Source organism: Bubalus bubalis, chromosome 9 (assembly GCF_019923935.1).
Source record: "Bubalus bubalis isolate 160015118507 breed Murrah chromosome 9, NDDB_SH_1, whole genome shotgun sequence".
Classification (NCBI taxonomy): Eukaryota; Metazoa; Chordata; class Mammalia; order Artiodactyla; family Bovidae; genus Bubalus; species Bubalus bubalis.
In genome coordinates, this window is record NC_059165.1 from 106,467,386 (window position 1) to 106,492,188 (window position 24,803).

At 49.4% G+C, this 24,803-nt stretch overlaps 1 protein-coding gene across 15 annotated transcripts in view; it reads left to right on the forward strand.

Annotated features, from left to right (window-relative positions):
- GATAD2A (GATA zinc finger domain containing 2A) overlaps positions 1 to 24,803 on the forward strand; it is a 96,534-nt gene that overhangs the window by 43,097 nt on the left and 28,634 nt on the right. For 6 of the 15 annotated variants that reach the window (XM_025293915.3, XM_025293916.3, XM_025293913.3 and 3 more), the window contains exons 3-5: positions 7,513 to 7,631; positions 10,575 to 10,788; positions 18,646 to 18,914. In XM_025293915.3, coding sequence (XP_025149700.3) covers positions 7,513 to 7,631; positions 10,575 to 10,788; positions 18,646 to 18,914 — 602 coding nt within the window. Of the gene's footprint in view, positions 1 to 7,048; positions 7,103 to 7,512; positions 7,632 to 10,570; positions 10,789 to 18,645; positions 18,915 to 24,803 lie in introns of all 15 variants that reach the window. The other 9 variants (XM_025293921.3, XM_025293922.3, XM_044948380.2 and 6 more) reach the window with 6 other exon arrangements.

The window sequence follows — 24,803 nt, forward strand, 5'->3', positions numbered from 1 at the left end:
ACTTTTTGATCACAAGATATGAGATAATGCCATAAAGGTAAGAAGTAGGAAAAAATCTTTAACTGCTTTTAGGAATCATATTTTTGGTTTCAGGTCAACAATGCCAATAGTCTTATTATTATGTATTGTAGGAGGAAACAAGTAATTGATGTCTTTAAGAACCAAAATTGGGAATTCCCTGGCTGTCTAGTGGTTAGGACTCTGTGCCTCCATTGCAGGGGGCCCAGGTTTGATCCCTGGTCAGGAAACTAGAATCCCACTAGCCCTGTGGTGTGGTCAAAAAAAATTTGTTGTTGTTGTTGTTGTTGTTGTTTTTTTTAAGGACAAAAGACATGTAAGTGAAAGATCAAAGCACTTAAGTGAAAATGTTTTAATTCTGAATTTGCATTGGCAATGTCCCAGTTGTGAAAGATCCTGCCAGGGTTGTATCAGAAGGACCCACAGGACCCCCCCCGGCCCCCACCCCCGGCCAAGGGTGGGGCAAGGGAATGTGAATGAAAATTAGTTCCCTGGGTTGGAGCATCATATGTGTTTTAAAAAAAAAAAATCCAGGGTTAGTATTGATGATTAGAGGAAAGGAAGAAACTCATGAGTGCCCTTCAAAAAGTGTTAGGGAATCAACTCATTTTGAAAAATTGGTAGAGTGAAGAAAAGCATTTACCTCTACAGCTGAACTTGCAAGGAACAAAATAGTGGGTGAGGGCTACTTTCCCTCGAAGATAGATTCGAGCTGCCAGAATTTTCCAGTACGCTCTACTCATACTGTCTGATGTGGTACCTGGAATATTGTGATTGAGAAAGTCAAATTTTAGTTTTATTTAAGTCTTTTTAAATAGCCACATGTGGCTAACGGACAGTGTAGCTATTGACGCTCTGGCTAATGAGTATGGAACATGAAATTATAAGTTCGTTCATTTGCAGACAGCTAATAAAATGGTGGGTCTAGACAGTGGTCCTCAGTAGCTGCCAGCCCTCCACCCCCACCCCCAAGGAAGGGTGCATGTGCTTTCAGAGGGATGTATGCTTGATTTGGCCTCAAAATCTAGTTTATAGGAAACGGGTTGTGTTCCTGGTGTGTATCCCTGGTGACTCCGATGGTGAAGAATCTGCCTGCAGTGCAAGAGAACTGGGTTCAGTCCCTGGGTTGGGAAGATCCCCTGGAGAAGGGAATGGCTTCCCACTCCAGTTTTCTTGCCCGAAGAATTCCATGGACAGAGAAGTCGAGCAGGCTACAGTCCATGGGGCCACAAAAAGTCAGATATGACTGAGCAACTGACAACTTTTCACACTTTCTGTTATACCACAAGGAGGCCACTTGCAAAGCTCAGTCAAGGGACAAATGACCTGATTTCTTCAACATATGATTGAAAAGAATGCAATGGGGGAACCTGTGTATTTTAGACAAGTGTGACTTTGACAAAGATTGAGGAATAATTGTTTAATTGTTGATGGTATGATCATGGAATTGTGATTTTGTGTCCTGTAGTGATAAATACTGTTCATTCATAAATACATGTTGAATGGTATTTGCTTCTTAAAGAGCCTAGCAGACATGAGGTGGGTGAAAGACTATGGTTGGTTGTCTGATGACCGTGGGATCTGTGTGGTGGGCATGTGCAATTTATGCTGCTTCTTTGGGCATGTTTGCAGTTTTCCATAAAATAATTTATTTTCCATAAAATAAATTTGGAAGATGAGTGTAACCCAGGCCTTCCTTCAGGGAGCTTTATGATGCATGTCACCCAGAGCAGGAAAAGTACCGCTTATGAAAGTGAGGATGGTGGCCGCTTGTGGTTGGTTTAAGTTCAAGCAGAAACCCTTGAGCAGAGGTTCTGGCATTGCTGTGGGGATGTGACAGTGGCCCGTCAGCGGTGCAGCTTCCTGGTAAAGCATTCTTGCTTCTGTAATAGCAGCACTGACAGTACCTTCGTGGAGCCGTGTTAGTGATAGAGTGGGTGTGTTCCCATTTCACAGGTGGGGAAGGTGAGGGGTGGAGGTGAGCCGGGCATTCTGGGCTCGGCCTGGTGGAGGGTGGCGCTGGTAGCCCTGGCTGTTCTGTGCGCACCTCCCCCCGCTGCCCCCAGAACCCAGAGCGCATCGATCACTGCGTGTGCTGCTTCACTTCAGTACCCTGATGCCGCGATGTCCCATATGTTGTTTTCTGACACAAATTAATATATTATTCATTAGAAATCAATCTCACCTCTCCATTGGTGGTGTCTGTCCAGAGCAGCCATAGCCGATTAGTCTGGATAAAGTAGGTAGTTAGCTGGTCTTCAGCGTGACTTTGTCTTATAAAAAAAGAAGTGCTTTATAAATCTGAGCCGTAAGTGTGGTCCAGGGTCTATGGCAGCTCCAGTGTGGGGGGCCTCTGCCCTCTGTCTCAGCCTGCTGTGTTCACGGCCCGCCCCATACATCTGTGTGTGTCCCCAGGGGCTTCCTCGGACTGTGCTGCTATGGATGGCAGGCCTTTTGTTGGAGCCCCCAGTCAGCCCCTGGTCTATGGTAGAAACTAAGCAAGTGTTAGGGTGAATGAGTGAGTGACATGTCTGTGAGACTGAGGCGCTGACACAAGCCCAGTGTGGGGCCAGTGACAGGCCTGACTTGAACCTTGCTCTACACTGGTGGCCTGTGTGACCGCTGCCCTTGGAGGTCTTGGCTTCTCATAGAGTTGGTTCCCTTTTGGTAAATTGTCCCATTTGTGTCCCATGTGGTCCCACTCTGTATCACGGGCTTGCTGCGGCCTCCTTGGCTGCTCTGAGAAGCTGATGAGGGACTGCACCCCAGTGGACAGTGGCTCTTGGGTTGTTGGCGATCTTGTTACACAAAGGAGTCTTTCCTTGAGGACCCTTTTCAAGTCCTGTTGGGATCAGAGTAAGCCTGCTTTTCCCTTTTAGTAGTTAAGCAGCTCTAGAGGGGCTGTGGCTCTTGAGGTTAAGATTATTTTGTTCTTGTTTTCCTGCCTTAAAATCATAAGATAATGTTCACACAACATGAAATTCACCATTTTAACCCTTTTAAAGTGTACCTTGGCATTTAATATAGTCATAATATTGTGCAGCTATCACCTCTAATTCTAGAACATTTTCATCACCCCAGAGAGAAACCTGTATGTATTAGCCCCACCTCTGTGCCCCCATTCCCTAGCAACCATTAGTCTACTTTCTGTCTCTAGATTTGCATGGTTCTGGGCATCTCAGAAAAATGGAATCAGGTACTGCATGAGCTTTTGTGTCTGCTAAGCATGCTAAACACTTACTGTGTTTTCACAGTTCATCTGCATTGTGACAGGGATCAGAAATTTATTCCTTCTTATGTCTGAATAATATTCCATTGTATGGATATACCACATTTTGTTGATTCACCCACTGGTGAACATTTGGATTGTTCTTGGTGGTGGTTGTGAATAGTTCCGCTTTTTAACACTTGTATACAATTTTTTTTTTTTTTTAAATGAACACATCTCTTGGATATATCTAGGAGTAGAATTGTTGGGTCATAAGGGTAATTCTGTATTTATCTGTATTTAACTTTTCAAGGAGCTGCCAGACTTTTCCACATCACAGCAACATTTTACATTCCCACCAACAGTTTATGGTGGTTCCAGTTTCTTCATGTCCTCAACAACACTTATTTTCCTTTTTTTCTCTAAATAGCCATCCTAATGGGTGAGAGCTGGTTTTGATTTGCGTCTCCCTAATGATTGGTGATGCTGAACATCTTTTCATGTGCTTATCAGCCATTTGTATGTCATCTTTGGAGGAATGTCTTTTCAAATCTTTTGCCTGTTTTTTTGAATTGGGTTTGTTGCTAAATTCTAATAGTTTTTTATATATTCTGGACATGAGACCATTATTAGAGAGATGATTTGAAATATTTTGTCCCCACTCTGTTGGTTTTTTTTTTTTTTTTTTTTTTTTTTTTTTTCACAATCTTCTGCACAAAAGAATTTAAATAAATTTGATGAAGTCTAATTTATTTTTTTCCTTTGTTGATATTGAGCTTTTGGTGTATCGAAGCATTTCTTGGCAAATTGAGGGTCCTGATTTTACCCTTATATACTCTTCTTCTAAGAGTTTTATAGGTTTAGCTTTTAATCTTTAGGTCTTTGGCCAACTTTGAGTTGGTTTTTCATGTATGGTATGAAGTAAGCATTTTGTTTTACTAATTAATTTTATTTATTTTCTGGCTGCTCTGGGTTGTCGTTGCTGTGCATGGCCTTTCTCAAGTTGCGGCGAGTGGAGGCCGCTCCTTATCGCAGTGTGCAGGCCTCTCGTCGCAGTGATTTCTCTTGTTGCCAAGCCCGGGCTCTGAACTGTGTGGGCTTAAGTAGTTGTGACTCCCATGGTCTAGAACAAGGACTCTGTGGTTGCAGCTCACTGGCCTAGTGCTCTTGTGTCCTGTGGGATCTTCCTGGACCAGAGATCGAACCTGTACTCCCTGCACTGACAGGCGGATTTTTAACCACAGGGCTACCAGGGAAGTCCCTGTTTTGTTTGGTTTTGATCATTTTATTTTCTATTGACATGAAGAGTTTGGGACTTACTTAATGAGGGAGGGCAGCGCCATAGCTGGGAGCACTGAAAGTACTTTTCCCGTCTGTTTAACAAGTGTGTATTGAACACCTATTCTGTCCTGGGCCCTGGGCTAGTATCACCGAACAGAGAGACAGTCTGTGTTCTTGTGGGGGTTGAGAGGAGGGGGACGCAGATGGAGAGATGAGTAATTAGCATGTCTAGTGGTGATGAGGTGGGAAAGGGGGTAGAGACCCCCTGAGTCACGTATGTGGGGGGAGATCATGTCACTTTGCCGTTTCTGCTGAAGGAGAGAATGCTGTACAGAGATTCCGGGAAGGACCTAGCAGGAAGGACAGAGGCCCTGAGGTGGGAGTAAACTTGGCTTTCAGAGGAGCAGCTGGGATGTCTGAGTGGCTGGAGCTGAAAGAATGGGGTCGAGGGGTAGGGGGTATGTGAGAGGGGTGGTAGTAGACAGGTCAGAGGGGCTCTCAGGGCCTTGGCTGGGGCGAGATCTTGCTTTTGCCTTGAGTAGCATGTTGTACAAAATGACCACTCGTGATATCCTTTAGGTCAGCCTGGCTATTTCTTGGAGGTTGTGATAGGTGTCTGTACCCAGAACAACCCTCTGCCCAAGGGGGAGATTTCTACTTACAGGATGGAGGAGAGAAGGAAGATTTCTGTTCCAGCTCTCACAGCTGTGCAGGAAGTGCTGGAGGAACTGTTCATCAGTAGGAACTGTTTCTTAGGCCCATGGGCTTCATTGAGACCAGAAACTTATTTAGTCCTAGACGTAGGTTTCCCTGCTGGCTCTGATCCTTCTGGGGCTGCCGGCCCTGCTGCCATAGGATGCATGCAGGGATGAGCTGACAAGGGAGCCCGGGCAGGGCCTCCAGGCCCATGTCACCACATTGCTGGGTGCATGTTTGGTTCTCCCTCTTTCCACTCCCATCTCCTCCTGAGGATGCAGAAGGCTTTTCTGGCCCTTCCTGGGAATTTCTGTGTAAAACCTCCTGCCATTTCCAGCTCGGTGGAGCTGGTGGTCAGGGCTGCTTTCTTAGCCAGGTCCTGAGGGAGGCAGCCCTGGAAGGGTTAAGGCCTCCCATTTGGTGATGTGACACCCGCTGGGCACATTGCAGATGGCAGGGAATTGGCAGGCGTAACCCTTTGTGGGCTGAGGAGGCTCAGTGACACATCTCTCAGTGACGTCCTGCGCCAGAGGGCCCCTGGCCACCAGTTCCCTGTGGGTATTTAATATTGTTCACATCCCCCTCACAGTAGTGTCTTTATTTCCGTGTCGCCTTCTCTTCTGGTAACGTTTGTTTCTCTCTCTGGGGTTGCACTTGGGCTTCGGGCGCAGGCCCCAGCTATCAGAGGCTCAGACACCCCTGTGGGGCCACTTCCAGGTGGGCGGTGTTGGGTAGTTACTGGGCACTTCTGAGAACAGAAACACAAAATCCAAGCCCCCTTCTCCAGAGTGAGCCCGGGGTGCTATCAAGTTTTAAAAACATTTGCTGCTCCCCCTCTTAAAGCATGGTCAGTTCAGGTGTGCTTTGTCCTGCTATGTGCTTGAACGTGGACGTGTGGACAGGCTTTCCTCTCCTGTCACTGGGAAGGGATACTCAGGCCAAGGCATGAGGCTGAGGTGCAGACTGACCTCAGTGGTATCTGCGTGGCCTGGCTGGTCCGTGGTGGTCCCTGTTTTCAGAAGTTTCAAGAGATGGTCTGTGTCTGGGAAAGATAAAAACATACTCCCCACCTACCCCAGCGTCCCTGACGGGACCTGTACTTTCTCTTGCTGCCCCTCACCGTGACTCCAGGGAGGGAGGAAGGTGTTGCGGTCTGGAGACTCGGCTGCCCCAGGCCTGGCCCTGTGTGTCTCCAGGGTGAGTCCGAGTGGCTGGGCAGGCCACCAGAGGGCTGGCTGTTACTGTGGCATTGCCCCATTGAAGTCATTGACCATCCATTTTTCTGAAGATGACTGGTCCCCAAACCTGCTCTGTTCCTTCAAGCGGTACTGGGGTGAGGTGCTACCACCATCTTTCTCCAGGTCTGCATGGCATTGGCCTTTAGGAATCTGAAGACCTTTGAGGTTTTATTTGTAAAATGTTGGTGGTTGCTACCTGAGTATATTAAAATTTCTGCTTTCCAGATTAATTTTATTAAATATATCCCAAAAAAGCATTATTTCAGAAGCTACATTTACATGTCCTCTACCTTAAAAAGGCTTCCCTGGTAGCTCAGCTGGTGAAGAATCTGCCTGCAATGCAGGAGACTCCAGTTCGATTCCTGGGTCAGGAAGATCTCTTGAAGGAAGGGATAGGCTACCCACTCCAGTGTTCTTGGGCTTCCCTGGTGGCTTAGACAGTAAAGAATCCACTTGCAATGAGAGAGACCTGGGTTCCATCCCTGGGTTGGGAAGATCCCCTGGAGGAGGGCATGACAACCCAAAACTAATCAAGATTGTAAATGTGTGTTTATTTGTAACTGTAAGAGCCCAGGGTGTTTTATATATGGCTTTTTTCTCTTTCCAGTGTTAACAGTCTGCATACCTACATATCCGAGTGGTTATTGCACCAAGGCTGAAGGTGACCTGATAGGATGGCTGCCTTGGTCTGACTCTGCCTTGCATGATGCCTGAGTGGTGATGGCCGTATATTTGATGTGTCATTATCATTTCAAATGGACGTGGTGTCTGGGCACGCTTGGCACGAAAGAAGTGCCCTGTTAGGAGGAGACTAAGATGCTCCTGAACTTAACCTTCACCTTTCACTCCCTAATCTGAGTTGAACCCCGCATTCTTAAATGTCTCTTCCCTGAAGGGTTAGGTAGAGCACACCTCTGGGGACTAGGGTCAGAGAGTCCCCTGTGGAGAGCATCGGTGCTCAGATTGATTAGTTTGATGGAGTGACTGGAGGCACTTGATTGAAATTGCATGCACACTCAGGCCTTTGGGAGCACACTCTGTGCTCTCAGCACTTCCTCTCCTGTCCTTCAGGACCTAATGAAAGGTTCCAGCCCTCCTCACGCTCACAGACTGGTGGCCGGCCAGGACCTCCGCCCCATCCCCAGTCCCAGACACTGCAGCCTGGGAGGCCCAGTCACCGCTGCTAGCATGTAAGTGGCCTTACTGTCATGGGGGGATGTTTTCTCCTTCTAAGCAACCTCATCCCATTTTAAAAAGTTGTTAAAAGTTTTGATCCCCTTTTATTTGGTTTCATGTACCTACTTGGGAGATGGGTTTTCATGTGCCTGTATATTTCTGCCACTTTACCTTTTCTGCTACCATTGCTTTCTCCTCTTCCATCTCTACAACTCCAGATTCTGCTCATGGGGCCTACCTCTAATGAAATATTTCTAGATACTCCCCCTCCTGCTCCGGACCAGCAGAGCAGATTTCTTTTCCGTTGTTGGCTTGTAACAAAATGATGATCCACACATGTATCTCACAATCCTTACTGGGTCTTTGCTCTCATGAAGGCCAGTGATCCCCAAAGTGCTGCTCCTGCCTTCCACAGAGGTGGGACCCCCAGGTCACTGGCCCCTTGGAGGTCACTGACTGGCGCAGAATCAGTGTTTGACATCCATGTCCTGGATCAGACAGGCTGTGAACTAGGAGAAGGGTATCCCTGGTTGCTAGTAACTGACCAGGCTCCTCAGTACTACCGAAGTTCCCTTCTAGGTTCAGGCATCACTCAGATACTAATAGCAGTAAACAGCAGTTGGTTCTTTGCCTTCTTTGGAAGTTTAAATTACTGTTTGCACAAAGTAGTAAAAATGAGTGTGGTTGCAGGTGCTAGTGATTTTTAAAACGCTCTCTTGTTCTACCCAGGTGTGAAATTATTTGTCTCAGAGGAAGTGTGGGTTGAAGTGGTGGAGGTGTGCAGGGGTCCACACAGGGTCCTGCAGGGATTTTGCACGGCTTGTGGATTCCTTCACTTGCTTCAGAAGTTGGTGGTTCTGGACCCTGTCTCATCTCATTTTCAGAATGGTTTTCCTTCCCGACAGTTGGTTCTGGAGCCCAGTGGACAGTGATCACACATAAGAACTGCTGTTCTTTTGCTCATAAATGAATTACACAGAGAAGAAAGACCTTTTCTAAGATGATTGGATAAGATTTGGAAGTAGGAGGAAGGGATGAAAACTGTACGACGTGAGTGTTTGTAGGGGCACGTGTCTGAATGTGGGTACACACGTGTGTATTTGTGTGACACAAGGTTGCTTGGTGTTCAGCTAGCCTGGTGTATTGCATTTGGGGGAACAGGGAGGTATCTGCTGACACCCCGGTTTCCTGAGCCCCTCCTCTGCCAGTAAGTAGGGTGTCCATCAAGTAGGGTCAGATGCTTCCAAGTCTGGAGCACCACGTGTTCATCTCTTTCACGCCCTTCTCTCTGCGTACCCAGAGACTAGGCACCGCCGGCCACCGTTAGAGGCCAGCGATGACATCACCCACCTTGTGCGAAACCTTTAAAAGAGCAAGTGAGCTCCTTTAATATGACAGAAGTGTTTGTTGGTCAAGACTTTAATTTTTGTAAAGTGGTTGTTTATCTGGCAAACAACGCCGGCTTCTCTTAACATTAAGCAGGAGGCTCAGAAAACCTGCATCGAGTCCCCAGGTCCAGGGAGCTCCAGCAGGATGGACACGATGCTGTCAGGCTGGCAGTGAGGTGGTGTGCCTACCAGTCAGACCTAGCGTTCACATAAAGGTCAGGAGACTTGAAGGACCAAGGTGCTGACTGGGTGAAGCCTGAGCCCAGCGGCTGTTCCCGAAGCTGTTGTGGCGTCTCCAGGCTGGGGCTGAGCTGTGAAAGTATGGTTGCAGGCAGAAGGCATCAAGGTTTATTCAGGATGCAAGGAGCAGGGCTGTGATGGCATTGCCTAACCTGCCCTGGAGTAGGACAGTGGGGGGCAGTGTGCTGTGAACCTGTGTCCTCCCGGACCCCACCCTGTCCCCGGCTGCCGCCAAACCAGTTGAAGTGCCCTTCTTAGGGTTTCTCTGACACAGACTGCACCCACCCGCACCAGCCCTGCACCAGCCCTCAAGGGCAAAGTTAAGTCGGTTACCTGGAGAGAAACCTGATCCCGAGGCTCTTCCCAGGGACCCCTCCCCTCACCACCCCAGGTCTCTAGCAGCTCGGCTCCAGTGGACTTGATTTGCACTTTCTTTCCTGGTGGCTCAGATGGTAAAGCATCTGCTTGCAATGCCGGAGACCTGGGTTTAATCCCTGGGTGGGAAAGATCCGTTGGAGAAGAAAATGCAACCCACTCCAGTACTCTTGCCTGGAAAATCCCATGGACGAGGGAGCCTGGTGGGCTGCAGTCTATGGGGTCGCACAGAGTTGGACACGACTGAGCGACTTCACTTTTTTCTTTTCCTGGCTTAATCCTGCCCTGCCAGCCCCCACCCCCACCCCCACCCCCGGTCCTCAGCCCCTGTGCTTTTCCTTAGAGCTTTGGTCTGATGCTCAGGCACGTGTGCATAGGAACCATTTGTTTCTGTAACTGGGTTAAAGTTTCATCTGCTTCAGTAATTGAGTTTATAGCATGTAATTTCCTTCTATGAGGGGCCTATTTATCTCAAGAGTGTGTAGGGCTTTTAGAATGATGTAAATTTGACCCATGTAGTTGGGACAGACTGACCCTGCAGTAACCAGGATGCACTTGACACTTCTCGAAACTAAATTTCTTCTGATTTGTCAAAAGGGTTAACCTTGAGTCCTGGGCTTGGATTGAATTAACACATTCACATCCTTTTTTTGAAACCAGTTTTCTCTGTAGTCAGTTCTGCTGTAATGCTTGTTTGGAAAAGCAGATGTGTTCTAACACTGTTGGTATAAGGGCACACGGTTTTGTTACATGCGATTTTGTCCAGGAGAAATGCTAGGTCTGGGGGGTTGGGAACCTATGGCCCACAGGCTGGTGGCCTCTTTGGGTAAATAAAGTTTGATTGGGACATAGCCATGCCCATTTGAGAACAAACTGTCACAGTTGCAGGGCTTGAGTGACCATGGCTGAATGGCCTGCAGAGCTGAAAATATTTACTGTGTCTCTTTAAGAAAGTTTGCTGACTCCTGTACGAGATGAATCCAGAAAACTGCTCGCAGCTAAAAGAGCACCTGCTGGGACCCAAAGCAGAGTGCACGGACCTGAGATGTGCACCACACCACGCCCATCCCCTTCTGGGTTAGACAGCCTCCCTCCTCCTGAGTTACTGTTGCAGTACCTCAGAAGCCGCACCCCACCCACAGCCACAGCAAACACCAGCTCTCCGCAGGTGAGACATGGGCTTCAGGCAGCATTTGTGTGTTTCTTAGCTATTTAACACATTACCATTTAAATATCAGTTTCCAGACTCTTTCACTGTTACTGATGAAGTTCTGTGGTAGTGTTCCATCATTTCTACAAGCCCTGTGTTTTGATTGCATGGTTCTGCACCATGTGGCAGGTTTTAGGAATGTATGCCCTGTGCTCTAGCAGAATTTCTGTGCTCTGAAAGCAAACAGCAAAAGGCGTGGTTTCACTGATAACACTCAATAAAGTTGTGAACATTTAATATCTCATTTGGACCTCGGGGCCAGAGCGAGCGGTCCGACCCCACTTCCTGCCTGTGAGGAGCTTCCTGTGTCCTTTGGACACGCCTGACTCTGGGTGGTTGCTGGGCATGTTTCAGTGGGCACTGTGCAGAGGAGCCTGGGCTTCCGTTCCCAGCACCATCCCTCCCACTTGCTGTGTGACTTTCACCTGCCTCAGTTTCCCTTCCTGTAAATCAAGGGCTGATGATAGCACTCACCTTGCATCTGAGATGACCCATGCGCGGCACATAAATGCCCAGTGTAAGCCATCTTGTCTGTAAACGAAGACCCCACATTTCTGTTAACAGAGGAGCATTAACCTTGGGTTGGGATCTGAGAGTGCCAGTGTTGAAAGGGAGCCCATGCTTCCCAACCCCCACCCCGGCCCCTTGGCTGGTGCCCCTCCGGAGCTGGGGGCACACCAGGCGGGCGGCAGTGGCAGCTGACGTCAGGGGGCTCAGACCTTGCCGTTGCGGGGCTCTTCCTGGCCAGACCTCCCCACGGGTGCCTCTGTAGCCGCTGGCAGGGCAAGGCTTAGTGCTCTGAAGTGGGGCCTCCACGGAGGCATGAGGACGGCTGTCCCACTGGTGTCCTTTCAGGCCCACCGTGTGCCTGTCTCTCCAAGGTGAGGGGAGAAGAAGATTTAAGCATGATTAACAAAAGGCCTTTAGATTGTACAGTGGAATGTTCCACGGTGGGCAGCTGATAAGGATGCCCAGTAGAAGAATGTTGAACCTGTTGCAGGCCCACTGTACTCGGATTTCCCCCCGTGTGGGATGACTGGCTGGCCTTCTACCCACAGAGACTCTTGGTGAGTGGCACCTGCCCTCACGTGTGTGGGTGTGGTCGGTGCCTACCCGCGTTCCTGGACTGTGGCAGGGAGAGCCTGTTGTCCCCTGAATGCCCATGGAACTTCTAGCCAGGTGGCCGGGCCAGGGGCCCTTCTGATGATACAGAAGAGAAAACATTTACATTTCTGCAGTGTCTTTAAGTTTTCAGACCACTAAGGGTTCAGATGGCACCTCACTCCAGTACTCTTGCCTGGAAAATCCCATGGACGGAGGAGCCTGGTAGGCTGCAGTCCATGGGGTCGCTAAGACTGAGCGACTTCACTTTCACTTTTCACTTTCATGCATTGCAGAAGGAAATGGCAACCCACTCCAGTGTTCTTGCCTGGAGAATTCCAGGGACAGGGCAGCCTAGCGGGCTGCCGCCGTCTATGGGGTCGCACAGAGTCGGACACGACTGAAGCGACTTAGCAGCAGCAGCAGCAGCAAGGGTTCAGATGCTTTTGAACTGTCATGTTGGAGAAGACTCTTGAGAGAGTCCCTTGGACAGCAACGAAATCAAATCAGTCAATCCTGAAGGAAATCACTCCTGAATATTCATTGGGAGGACCGATGCTGAAGCTGAAACTCCAGTATTTTAGCCACCTGATGCGAAGAACTGACTCATTGGAAAAGACCCTGATGCTGGGAAAGATTGAAGGTGGGAGGAGAAGGGGATGACAGAGGATGAGATGGTTGGATGGCATCACTGACTCCATGGACATGAGTTTGAGTGAACTCCGGGAGTTGGTGATGGACAGGGAGGCCTGGTGTGCTGCAGTCCATGGGGTTTCAAAGAGTTGGACACAAGTAAGCGACTGAACTGAACTGAAGGGTTCAGAACTCAGCTTCAGTCAGTCAGTACGACCCGGGTTTCTTTTTGAGGATATCTTTTGCACAGGACTAACTGTGGCCCCTCTCCCTCTGTCTGAGATTCCCGGCTCAGCTGCTTTGGCCTATGCTGTTCCTCTACCTGAACCATCTCCCTGGATTCCTGTTCCTGCCTTGGCCTCAATCTGTGAGGCTCCATCTCAGTACGCTTGCCTTCCAGAAAGTCAGAATGCAGGGGTTTTTAATTAAAGCCCTTGACTGACTTGCTACATTTTGCCATGTAAGCCATCTCCAAGAGTCACCCGCTTCATGAGGCTGATTAACAGAAATGTAGGTCTAACTCAGCAGCCCGTCCTGAACTCATACTGCTCGCTCACACTGAAGATGAAGACAGATGGGGGATATCAGCCGTGGGGGAGGTGATGCCCCTGAGCAGTGTGGGATTTGCTGCTGTGGGTGTCTCAGTGAGGGGTCCTCTCAGGGAGAGCCTGCTCTGATGCCGTGGCCTGATGTCCCCTGGGGACAGCTGGTGACCCAGGTGGAAGGTGGGCTGTGGGGATGGAATAACGGGCTCAGGTTTACTGTTTAGAACTCAGAAGTTGCAAGTGGGCCAGAAGGTGGACTTGAAAGCTGCCAGTAACAAGTGGGAAGGTGGCAGCGGCATCCACTCTCCGTCCGCTGAAGGTCACGGTTCCTCTTGGGCTCTTTGTTTGCCTGTTGGAGGAGCTGGGCGCCTCCCTCCACGGGGACCGACTCCCTCGCCACACCTTGTGCCTCTCGTTCTTTGAGTTCTCACCCTCTGCAGTGGGCATGTTTGTTTATCTAACTCTTCTTTTTATCTTTGTTTTCTTTAACTACAAAGAAACTGATTGTCACTGTTAAGAGAAATAATTTAGTACAGAAATGCTTAATATAGACAGTGAAAGTTTCAGAGGGTGAGTGTTGTGGATTTTAGTCCAATTTCTTTCAGTTTCGATTTTAGTGCGCTTTTAGTATCTTTTTCTGCAGGTTGTAACTAAGCCTTGTAAAACTGTGAATGGTATCATACCATTCTGCAACTTGATTTTCTCACTCAAGGTTTTACTGATGTCATTGTTTCTCTTTACCCAGCATATCTGTGAGTTGTGGAGGGGAAACTGAGGCTCAGGGAGTAACAAGCTCCCTTGCCAGTTGCTCCCTAAGGTTCATACTTGTTCTCTGCTGTATCTGGTGGGGGCTGGCCGTTGGGATCAATTTTTTATTTCCCAAGTTAAATTGCATCCCTTATATTTGGCCTTAATGAGGTTTGACATGATTTAAAACTCAAGAGCTGGTGTTTTTGGTGTGAGTTCCTTCCAGAACACAGCTGCTGCATCTCTGCCACTGTCTCTGAGAGGCAGGCATCAGGAAGTAGCTCAGGCCGAGAGCAGAGTGAGGTCTGTGCTGGATGGGGAGACGTGTGCCTGTCAGCCGGGGTTGTGGAGGGTGTGGGGCTTGGCGGGTGCCCAGTGCGGCTGGCATCTGGACCCTGTCGTCACTCACCTCCGTGGCAGTTGCTGCACAAGCTCAGCCCCTTCTCTCCGCACGTCCCCGAGGACAGCGGCTGCGCCGTGTGCAGGCCCCACCTGTCCTCACGCTCCTAGCCTCTGTGCGCGCCGGCCCATCTCACTCCCGCGTTCTTCCTCCAGATCTGCTCCATCTCTGTCCCAGAAAATCAAGTCCATCTTTTCTCAGCTGCTCAGACAAAAATTAAGAACAGCAACAAAACAGCCCTCTCTCGCCTCCTGTCCAGCTGTTGGTTTGTTATGTTGTCCAAATCCTCTGAAGTGCACCCATCATTTGGTCGTATCTCCCTGCTGCTCTGCCCCAGTGTGTCCCCAGATCAACCACATGATCGTTTAGAACAGATTGGACCCCTCTCCTCCTGACTTACCCTGTCCTCTGTGCTCCACCTGAGGTCAGTCTGCACTCAGCACCCTCCCCCTGCCGCCACCTTGATCTCACGCCCTTCTTTGGGCTCTGGAAAAAGCACCCCCACGTCATCTGCTTTTCAGAGCATCAGCTCTTGTCACTTCTCCCAAACACATACTCCTAAGCCTCACTTTCCTCATGCCTGAAACAAGAGTATTACTAGTAGTGTTTTTGCTGTTATGTTAGTAACGGTATACATAGCATTTCCTAGTACAGAGAAATTTAATGATAACCTCAGGGTTAAGACTCTGACTTATGCCTCTCTAAACCTCCCCTCTCCCAAATGAACCAGCCTGTGTGGGGTGCTGGTCCCCAGAGTCTTGTTTAAAAATATTGGTTTCTGCCATTGCACAATCACCCTTTTGGAGTTATTTTATTTATTTATTTATTGGAGTTATTTTAGAATATATTTTCCACCTGAGGTCCTCAGACCAGTTGGAAGGTGACATTTAACTAAAAGCATCTTTTGGTAGAAGCAGTTGACATCTGCACCCCTCCCAGAGCCCTGTGTTAGCATTCTGCCTAGGACTTGGTATAGCCCCCATGCTGGGATTTGTCTGTGCTGGGTGCTTGGGAAGCCTCTGGTGTAGCTGGAGCTTGTCCCTCTTGGGCCCAAGGACTACTTGGGCTGCGTCCTGCTGACCAGCCAGGTTTTGCCTGGAGAGAGTGAGAAGGGGGACGGAAGCCCCCTGGGTCCTGGCCCTGCTCCCCAGGTGGCAGCCTGTGCCCCGGGCAGCTTTGCGCCCTGGTGGTGCCTCTTTTCGGCTGGCTGGCTGCTCTTGGGCTCTGCCCTGCAGGCAGCAGCCGGCTCGGATCCTGCCTCAGTTAGAGGGGCTGCTCTCTGCGGGCCAGCGGGTCTCCTCCAGCCTGTGGTGGAACTTACGCGCTATCATCTGTCACTGCTACTCTGCTATCCATCCCTTCGTCCTCTTCCCCTCACTCGCCAGGAGTTTTGAAGCAGATCCTAATTTGCCGGCTGGCGCGATATATCCTCTTCAGCTGCTCTTCAGAAAGTACCCTAGTGCTCTCCTCGCTGCGTCTTGCAGAAATTGTCCGTCCTGCTTCATTCCTAGGTCACACTTCGTTCCTCAGGGCTGGTTTCTTCCTCACAACCTCCCCCCCCCCCCCACCCCCCGCCCCCGCCCCACCCCCACCCCCCTCCCCCCGTGCCTGCAGGGCGGTGGCCGCCAGCCCTGATGTGCTGGATTGGGTCACAGGTCCTTCCTGCTGAGAGGAGGGTGGGGCCCCTCCTTACTCGCACCTGCCCTCCCCAGGAGCAGTTGCCTGGCGGGATGGAGATTGGCTGGAAGGCAGCCGCCTTCCTAGTGGTGGAGGAGGCTCCACCCAAGGAGGGGGAGGTCAGAGCCTGAGACTTCATCCCCCTCCACCCCACTGCTGTCCCCGCCCCCTCCAGCTGTGCACGTCCTTCGTGTCATGGGGGAAGGGTGCAGCAGCCGGGCCCCCCAACCCCAGCAGCCTGCCAGAGGCCCAGGGAGTGTCTGGGGTTGGCAGAGTTCCAGCCCCTCGGCTTCCAAGTGAGCTGCCCTGACGCTGCACACTGAGCACAAGCAGACGGGTCTCCCATGTCCTCGGCTGGGGACCCTGACCAGATCTGAGTCTGGAGAGAGCAGCCCCTTGGGACCACTTGTCCCACACCAGTGACGGTGAAATGAGGTCACTGGGGCACTGCCTCGCTGGTCTGATGGCCTCATGCAGAGCGACCTCCTTGTCCTCACTCCCCAGCTCTCCCCAGCTCCAACCTTGTTCTTCATATTGACAACTGGGAGGAAGGGCTTCAGACTGAAACTGGGGTTCAGATGAGCTTTATGGATTGGAGCCTGGGGCTTACCACTCTGGAGGCTGTCCTGGCGGGGGTGCCCTCTGGGCTGGCCAGACCGAGAGCTTCTCCCTAAGGGACAGAATTTTCTCTGACAACAGTGGGGGACCTCCTTGCCTGAGATCCTGGACGCCCCACATCTTTTATGCCCAGTAGGCTCCTCTCTGGTCTTGGAAGCACAGGTACCCACTATTCAAAGTGACCACTGAAATCACTGCTCTCATCCAATTCCCCAAATGTTGGAGCAGCTCCTGTTGTTTAGGCAGTGCCCCAAAGGAAAGTGACCGGTCCCTCCCACGATGAAGGAGCGGAAGGGAGGGTGACTTCCATTCAGGGCATTGACTTGTCTGTAGCTCACAGGGAAACAGGACAGACTCAGCAGTCTGACAGTTTGTGCGATCTAGGGGGCTGAGGTGGGGTGGCAGGTGCAGGCTGGGGTGCCAGGAGGGTTTGGGGGCAGATCAAGGCCAAGCTGATAGCCTGTGCCCTTGAGCTTCAGAGTTCTCAAGCTCTGCCTGGAATGGGGAGCACCCTGGGGGGTGACATGGTCGTTGGGAAACCTTCTTGATTCCACCCTTTTGGACTGCCTGTGGGAGCAGGTGTCTGAGTGCCCAGGCTCGGCCACGCTGGCCTGACACGTGTCAGATGGGCGCTCTGCCTCCTGCGCCAGGAGCGTGGAGCGGCTGTCACTTCCCTTCCTTTCCGTTTGAGTCCAAGGCAGTGCCTTGCGCTGTTGCTCATTTGTGAAGTCGGCTCCTTTAAAGAGGTGGCAGATGAGTTGCCTCAGGAGTGTGTCCCATATACAGCGATGTGGCTCCTTCCCTGCCCTGTACCACCCCCCAGATTCCAGAAGTTGGGCTCTGAACTGATCCTGCCTGGCCCTACCCAGGACAGGCCTCCCAGGGGTTTTGCTGGGGAGAAACCCAGGTTCTGGGTGTCCTGCCTGCGTGGACACAGCCAGGAGGTCTTCAGTGTGGCCACACTGCGGGGGTGGTTGGGGTTCCCCAAGGGGCTACGTGTTGGTAGGTGTGGGCATTGACTGTCCTGTGAACTGGTACTCTGGGAGTGGAGGGGCCTGGCAGCTAGATTCTTTTTTGTCCTGTGATGAACTCTCGCGTGGCTTCTTAGATCCTGACTGTTGGAACTCTGGTTTCCAGTGTCCTGCCCTGTTGGGACATCAAGGCTGGTCTCTGAGCAGCCCCTTTAAGAGCAGGTACCTGTGTCCCAGACTGGGTTGTGGAATGCCAGCAGTCTCCCTGCAAACAGCCATCACTGCGGTCTTCCTTCACTGTCTCTGTGAGGGTTAACAACACTTCAGCTTGTTGTCTGGAACCGGTTCAGACTGGTTTTCTGGAAAGTGCTTTGTCTCTCAGACTGAATCCTGGGAAGGGTCATGTGGAGCCCAGTGATGTCATGGGATCAAAACCTGACTCAGCGGTTTTTTCCCCCCCCCTTCTTTTCTTTCTTCTTTCAATCAAGATATGTGTGTGCTGCAGGTACAGGGTGCTGGCAGGGTGCTGGGCCAGGCCTCACCCCATTCAGAGTTCACTTTGTTGGCAGTCAAAGGGTTAAATGTGATGCGCGCCCCCCCCTCCGCTGAGGTGAGCAGGCAGTGAGGGGCTTCCCCTGGCTGAATGGGGAAAAAGGGTCAGCCCTCATCAGGGCAGGGCTGGACTTGGGCTGTGGCCCTGCTCCTGGGACAGCATGGTGCCCCCTTCTTGGATTCCAGATTGCTCACATCCAGTGCGCTCGATCCCGCCGGAGGGGGTCAGACCTAGAACAGTTTCCTCTATTTGCTCTTGAGTCTGGAATGCAGAGATTACCCCTTCTTTCTGACAAGCAGCCACCTTCCCTTGTTCCTGTCCCGGTCCCTGTAGGCTTCTGGTCCCAGACAGGGTGGTACATAGCTTGGCTTCCCAGATGCTCTGTTGCTCCTGCTCAAGGCCGTGAAGAAATGTTCTGGGCACGCTTTGTGGGCCCTTCATTTGTTGTGCCCACTTCTGCCATTGTCATGTGGTAAGGCAAACACTCCAAGCTGACACTGTGAAAAGTTTGAGAAGATAGCTACTTGGTTGTGCCAAGTTTAAATGTCATGTTTTCCCCTTCCCCTAAAGTTCAGAATGACTGAAGAAGCATGCCGAACACGGAGTCAGAAGCGGGCGCTTGAGCGGGACCCAGTGGAGGACGATGTGGAGAGCAAGAAGATAAAAATGGAGAGAGGAGTGTTGGCTTCGGATTTAAACGCTGACGGAGACACACGAGTGACGCCTGAGTCGGGACCAGGCCCTGCCCAAGGGCTGCTGAGGGGGACAGAGGCGACGGCCATGGGCAGAGGCGAAGGGCAGGTGGGCGACGGGCCTGTGGACATGCGAACCACGCACAGGTGAGCAAGAGGGGCCGGGCACTGGGGACAGCCAGGGTGAGCAGGTGGAGGCGAAGCTGCCCGTCGGGCCTGCGGGAGGCAGCTTTTGGTAGGTGGTCGTGGAGACGGCTGTGGGCTCCAGCTCTGACACCTGCCCACTGTCCTGGCCAAGGGACCTTCGTCCTGGGGCCCAGATATCTGTTGTGTGGGGTGGGTGTCACGGGATGGAGCGGTAGCCTCTGTCAGCTCCCCTGCTTGGCAGCAGGTCTTAACTGAACGTGTACCTGTGTCCAGCTCTGTGCTTCTGGTTTATAGGGAAACGTGAGCTTTTCATTTGGTCCTGCCTCCCTGCTTTTCACGTCTAGGGCACCGGGGGCCAGAGATGCTGCTGCCCCCTGCCTGGGTCACTGGGCTGTGGGCAGTCTGGAGCCACCACTCCTCCTAGATGGGGGATGTGGGAAGGGAAGCCCCTCTCTTCCCAAGTTCGGTACCGTGTGCTTCACTGGTTTCCCCTTAATCAGTACTGATGGCTTCAAGAGTAACTTCCCCAATCCTCAACTTTAAAGAAATAAGACTCAGCGTACCTACCGCCCCATTTCTTCTCTCCCTTTGAAAAGAATTGCAGCGCTCCACCCCTCTTCCACCCCTCCTGGGTCCTCCCTTGAGCACAGGTGAGCGCTGCTCTCTGCGGTGTTCACCCCTCTGTCCCGTGAGCCCCCCGCTGGTGGGCATGTGTGTGCGGCCACAGCCTCTGGGCAGCCCCGCAGCCGCCTGGGTGCATCTCCTGTCCTCCCCAGCACGTCCTCTGCGCTCTCCCTCCCGGCTCTGTTCGCCTGGGGTGGGGGAGGGGGCAGTACGTGGGAGGTGCAGCTCTGGAGAGCCTGGGTGCTCTTCTCTTTCTTGTGCTGACTGATCCCACAGAGGGACCCCAGCCTGCAGGCTTTGTGTTAAACTCACTGGGGGTCCAGACGGTTGGTGTTCTAAGGACTTCAGAGATGGTCTGACTCGGTATTTCTCAGCTTTAAAAATTTTACCTCCTTGAGATAAATGGAGAACTTAACCCCCTCCTGCTGGGGAAGCCCGTTAGTTGGGATGGTATGCTTTGTGTTCTTGCTACCCAGAAAGGCCTTTTCTATCTGACTCTGCCTTCTGCCCTCCCTGTTTTGAAACCAGAGGCCTCTCTTAAAATTCTGGAAATTAAATTGTGAGTTTGGGTCTGCTTTCCCTTCAACAGTGTCACATGTGGGTGAAGAGGGGGAATAGCCTGCATTTGTGGAGGTTTGCTGGGTCCCTCTTATGTTCCTAGGCGGCAGTGGTTTAGTCGTTAAGTTGTGACTGGACTATTGGAACCCCATGGACCTAACCCACCAGGCTCCTCTGTCCAAGGCATTTCCCAGGCAAGAATAGTGAAGTGATTGCCATTGCCTTCTCCAGGGGATCTTCCGGACTCAGGGATCAAACCTGCATCTCTCGCATTGCAGACAGTCTCCTGCATTGTAGGCGGATTCTTTACCACTGAGCTGCTAGGGAAGCTCTGTTTCTAGTTGTCTGGTCTGCATTTTTTCCCTGTAATCACCATGCTCCCCTGTAGGGCAGGCCAGGGAATTGTGAGGGCATTGTGAGGTTATGTGAAGGAGCATAGAAGAATGTGGAGAGCAAGCGGCAGACTAGCCCAGGCACACAGAGCAGGGGTCTTCCTGCGGGACGAGACACATCCTGGCGTCTCCAGACGTGAGGCAGTGTGAGGTGTGGAGAGTCTGGTGTTGGCAGAGTGGGGGTCAGCTCACACTCCCTAGCTGACCTTGGGTGGATGACCTTAGTCTGTGGTTCTTCATTTGTAAAATGGGTGATAATGTCTGCTTTGCATCTCTAGGTAACGGATGTGTACGCAGAAATTGACCATGGTGCGTGGCATGAGAAGTGTTGGTGACAAGTACTCTTCAGTTTTAAACTTAAAATAAGATGTCGCATAGAGAGCTTAGTGTCTCCTTGAGTGCCCACACAGAATGTTCTGTCTGGTTTGTTGGAGAATTTTGACAGAATAATAGGATCAAGTCTAGCCCAGAACCATTCTAGAACTAATCATTTTTGGGGTGGGTGGCCATGGTTTCTGTGTTAGAAGCTGGCAGTCTTTGGATCCTCCTTGAGAGCATCTGGCTCATCCCTTGGGAACCTCCATACAGAGAATTTCATTTGATGGAGGTATAGCATATGTGATAAAAAGTAGACATGTGCCACTTGGTATATCACAAACCGATCTCTTTCTTGTAGCTCGAATCAAGAAATGTAATGTTATTTACCCCCTCATACCCTCTTGATGTCACTACCCTCTGAGTAACCACTGTCTTGACTTCGAACAGCAGAGGTTAGTTTTTCCACTTTAAATAATTGGAGTTATGTAGTCTCTAGCCTTTGCTTACTTTCATTCAGCATAGTGTTTGTGAAGTTTACTTATGTTGCTGCCTTTAATGTTTTACTTATTTTTGAGTCTTAGTTGCGCATGTGGCTCTTTAATTGTGGTGTGTGGGCTTAGTTACCCTGCGGCCTGTGGGATCTTAGTTCCCCGCAGGGACTGAACCCGTGTCCTCTGCACTGGAAGGCAGATTCTTAACCCGGGGACCACCACGGAAGTCCCCGATTTACTTGTGTTATTGAATGTTGGAATAATCTTTTTTTCAGTGCCGTGTAGTATTTTTCTAGAATTTCTGTTTGGCTCTTCTCATTTTATTAATGAATTCTTATTGCAGTATAATTGTTTTACAGTGTTCAGTTAGCCTCTACTGCTTAGTGAGATGAGCCAGCCATACATTCACATACGTCCCTTCCCTTTTGGGCTTCCGTCCTATTTAGGACACCACAGTGCATTAAGTAGAGTTCCCTGTGTTATATCGTATATTCTGACCAGTTGTCTATTTTATATAGCATACCAATAGTGTATATGTGTCAACCCCAGTCTCCCAGTTCATCCAGTACACCCATTTCCCCTTGATCTGGCTCTTTTTAAAACCTGCTTCTTTCTTTCATTCTGTCCTATTCTTATGATCCAGTTTAGGCATAATGAAGACTAGAGGGAATTTCTGGTGGCTTCTAGCAGAGAGAATTTCCTTTTTCTTTAAGGAAGTGGCTGGTGAATTTAAATCAAGATACAACTTAAAAAAAAACCAAACTGCTCTGGGGGATTTCGAGCATGTGGAGATTGGTGAAGAGGCAGCAGGATGAGTTTCCTCTGTCTCTTCGGTTCCTCTTTTCATCTCTGGCATTTTTTTCTGACATAGTCTTCCAGTGTGTATGTTTTATTTTCAAAATGAGTCAAGACTGGAAGGCAGCTTCCAGCAGTGATTGAGTAAAGAGAGATTGTCAAATCCTTTCCCCCCCAAAAAAACAGCTATAAAGCAGGACAGAATTGACGGCCCAGCCCTACCCCCTTCCCTGAATCAACTATTTCAGCATCCTGGAAATGGACCAGAAGTATGCAACAATCTGAGAAGGGTTTATGCTTAAGAAACTGCTGAAATTTGGGGTTAAAATGGTGAAAATCTGTGTCACTTAACCTGATGCTGCTCTCATGGCCTCTGCCCAGCTCTGTTCGTAGGGAGGTTCTGCCTAGCCAGTGCAGGCTGTAATGGTGAGAAGGGACTCACTCAGTTTAGAGTGGCGGGCAACAGCCTTGGTGGCTGAAGTGACAGTTTTGAAGATGAACACGTGGGGAGGGACAGTAGCCCTGTTAGCCCACGTTTGCAGGCATATTTGGGGCAAGAGAGAAAACCTGCTTGAAGGAAGAATCCCTAGAAATGTATTTGAGGAGAAGCTTATCCAGGAAGCTCAACAAATCTCAGGTAGCATATATGCAGAGAGATCTGTGCCTGGCACATCATAGTCCAACTGTCACAAGCCACAGAGAAAGAGAAAAATCAAAAGTAGCAAGAGAAGAGCAACTCATGACATAAAAGGGAAGCATTAATATAATTAACAACTGACTTCTCACCTGAGACATTCAAATGGAAACCAAAACGGAACTGAATGCATTCAAAGTACTAAAAGAAGAAAACTATCCGCCCAGAATTCTCAGCGCATCAAAACTGTCCCTCAGAAGTGAAAGCAGAAAGACATTTTCAGATAAACAGAGACTGAGAGGATTTGTTGCTGGCAGATCTGCTGGTTCTTCAAGCTGAGAGGAAATGACATGGTGGTAACTTACGTTCACAGGAAGAAATAAAGAACTCTGGAAAAGGTAAATGTGGGCTACTGTAAAACATTTCCCTCATTTCTTCTTAGTTAAAAGACATAACATCATCTAAAGCATTAACTATAACACTGGGTAGAATTGACAAAAATGACCATAGTTCTTTGGCAGTTGATCAAAAGTACATAACAATCTGTTGTATTTATAACATATATAGATATGTAATATATGGGACAACAGTAGTACAGAAGGAATGAAATGGAGCTGTATGGGAATAGTTTTTCCATTTTACCAGGATCAGGTTAGTGTTAATCTGAAGCAGATTGTGATCTTAGTAAAATGCTGATTGTAATCCCTAGAGCAAAGATCCCCTGGAGAAGGAAATGGCAGCCCACTCCAGTATTCTTGCCTGGAGAATCCCATGAACAGAAAAGCCTGGCAGCCTACAATCTATGGGGTCGCAAGAGTCAGACATGACTTGAGCGACTAAGCACAGCACACAGAGCAACTATTAAGAAAATCACTTTAAAATATTGTTTAAAAAATCAACAGAAGAATTTAGTGGTACATTAAATATTTGACACAAAAGAAAGCAGTCAGTGAGGAACAGAAGAACAAAAAAGAAGGAAGACATGTAGAAAACAAATAGCAAAATGATAAATGTGTAAATCCACCCAGATCAAAAATATAGTAAATGTGAATGGTTTAAATACTTCTATCAAAAGGCAGAGATTGTCAGACCAGATAAAAAGGCAAGATAAAGCTTAATTATATATTGTCTATAAGAGACACCCCTTAGATCCTTACATAAAAGGATAAGGAAGAAACACCATAAATAACCATAAGAAAACTAGAATGACTGTATTAATTTCAGATAAAATTAACTTTGGCTTCCCAGGTGGCACAGTGGTAAAGAATCCAGCTGCCAGTGCAGGAGATTTGTTAAGAGATGCCAGTTTGATACTTGGGTCAGGAAGATCCCCTGGAGGAGGAAATGGCAACCCAGTATTCTTGCCTGGAAAATTCCGTGGACAGAGGAGACTAAAGGGCTACAATCCATGGGGCCAAAAAGAGTTGGGATGTGCCTGAGCGTGTGTGCATACATGCACACACAATCAAGTTTAAGACAAAAAATATTCCTAAAGCCAAAGAGGGATTTTTTTTTTTTTTTTAATGTGGAACATTTTTAAGTTTTTGTTGGATTTGTTACGACATTGCTTCTGTTTTATGTTTTGGTTTTTGGCCACAAGTTTCCCTGACCAGAAATCGAACCCACACCCCTCTCAACCAGAGAACCTCCAAGGAAGTCGCAAAGAGGGTCATTTTTTTTTTAAAGGCACAGCAGGAAGTTGTAACAGTCACAAATGTACAGGTACTGAGCGATAGAGTCCCAGAATAGCTGAAACATAAACTGACAGTCTTGCTAATAGAAATAGTAATTCATAAATTGTAGTCAGAGACTTCATACTTCTCTTTAAGTAATTGGTAGAGCAACTAAGCTGAAAATTGGCAAGATTCTAGAAGACTTGAAGAGCACTGCTTCTGTTTGGCAAAAGGGTGTCTATAGAATACTGGGAAATAACATCTCATATGCACATGGCACAGGGTGGATCGTAGGCTAGGCCATGAAACAAGTCTCAAGGGTGGCTGTATTAAAAAAGACAATAACAGGTGTTGGTGGGGATATGGAGAGGTTGAAACCCTTATACGTGGCAGGTGGGAATGTA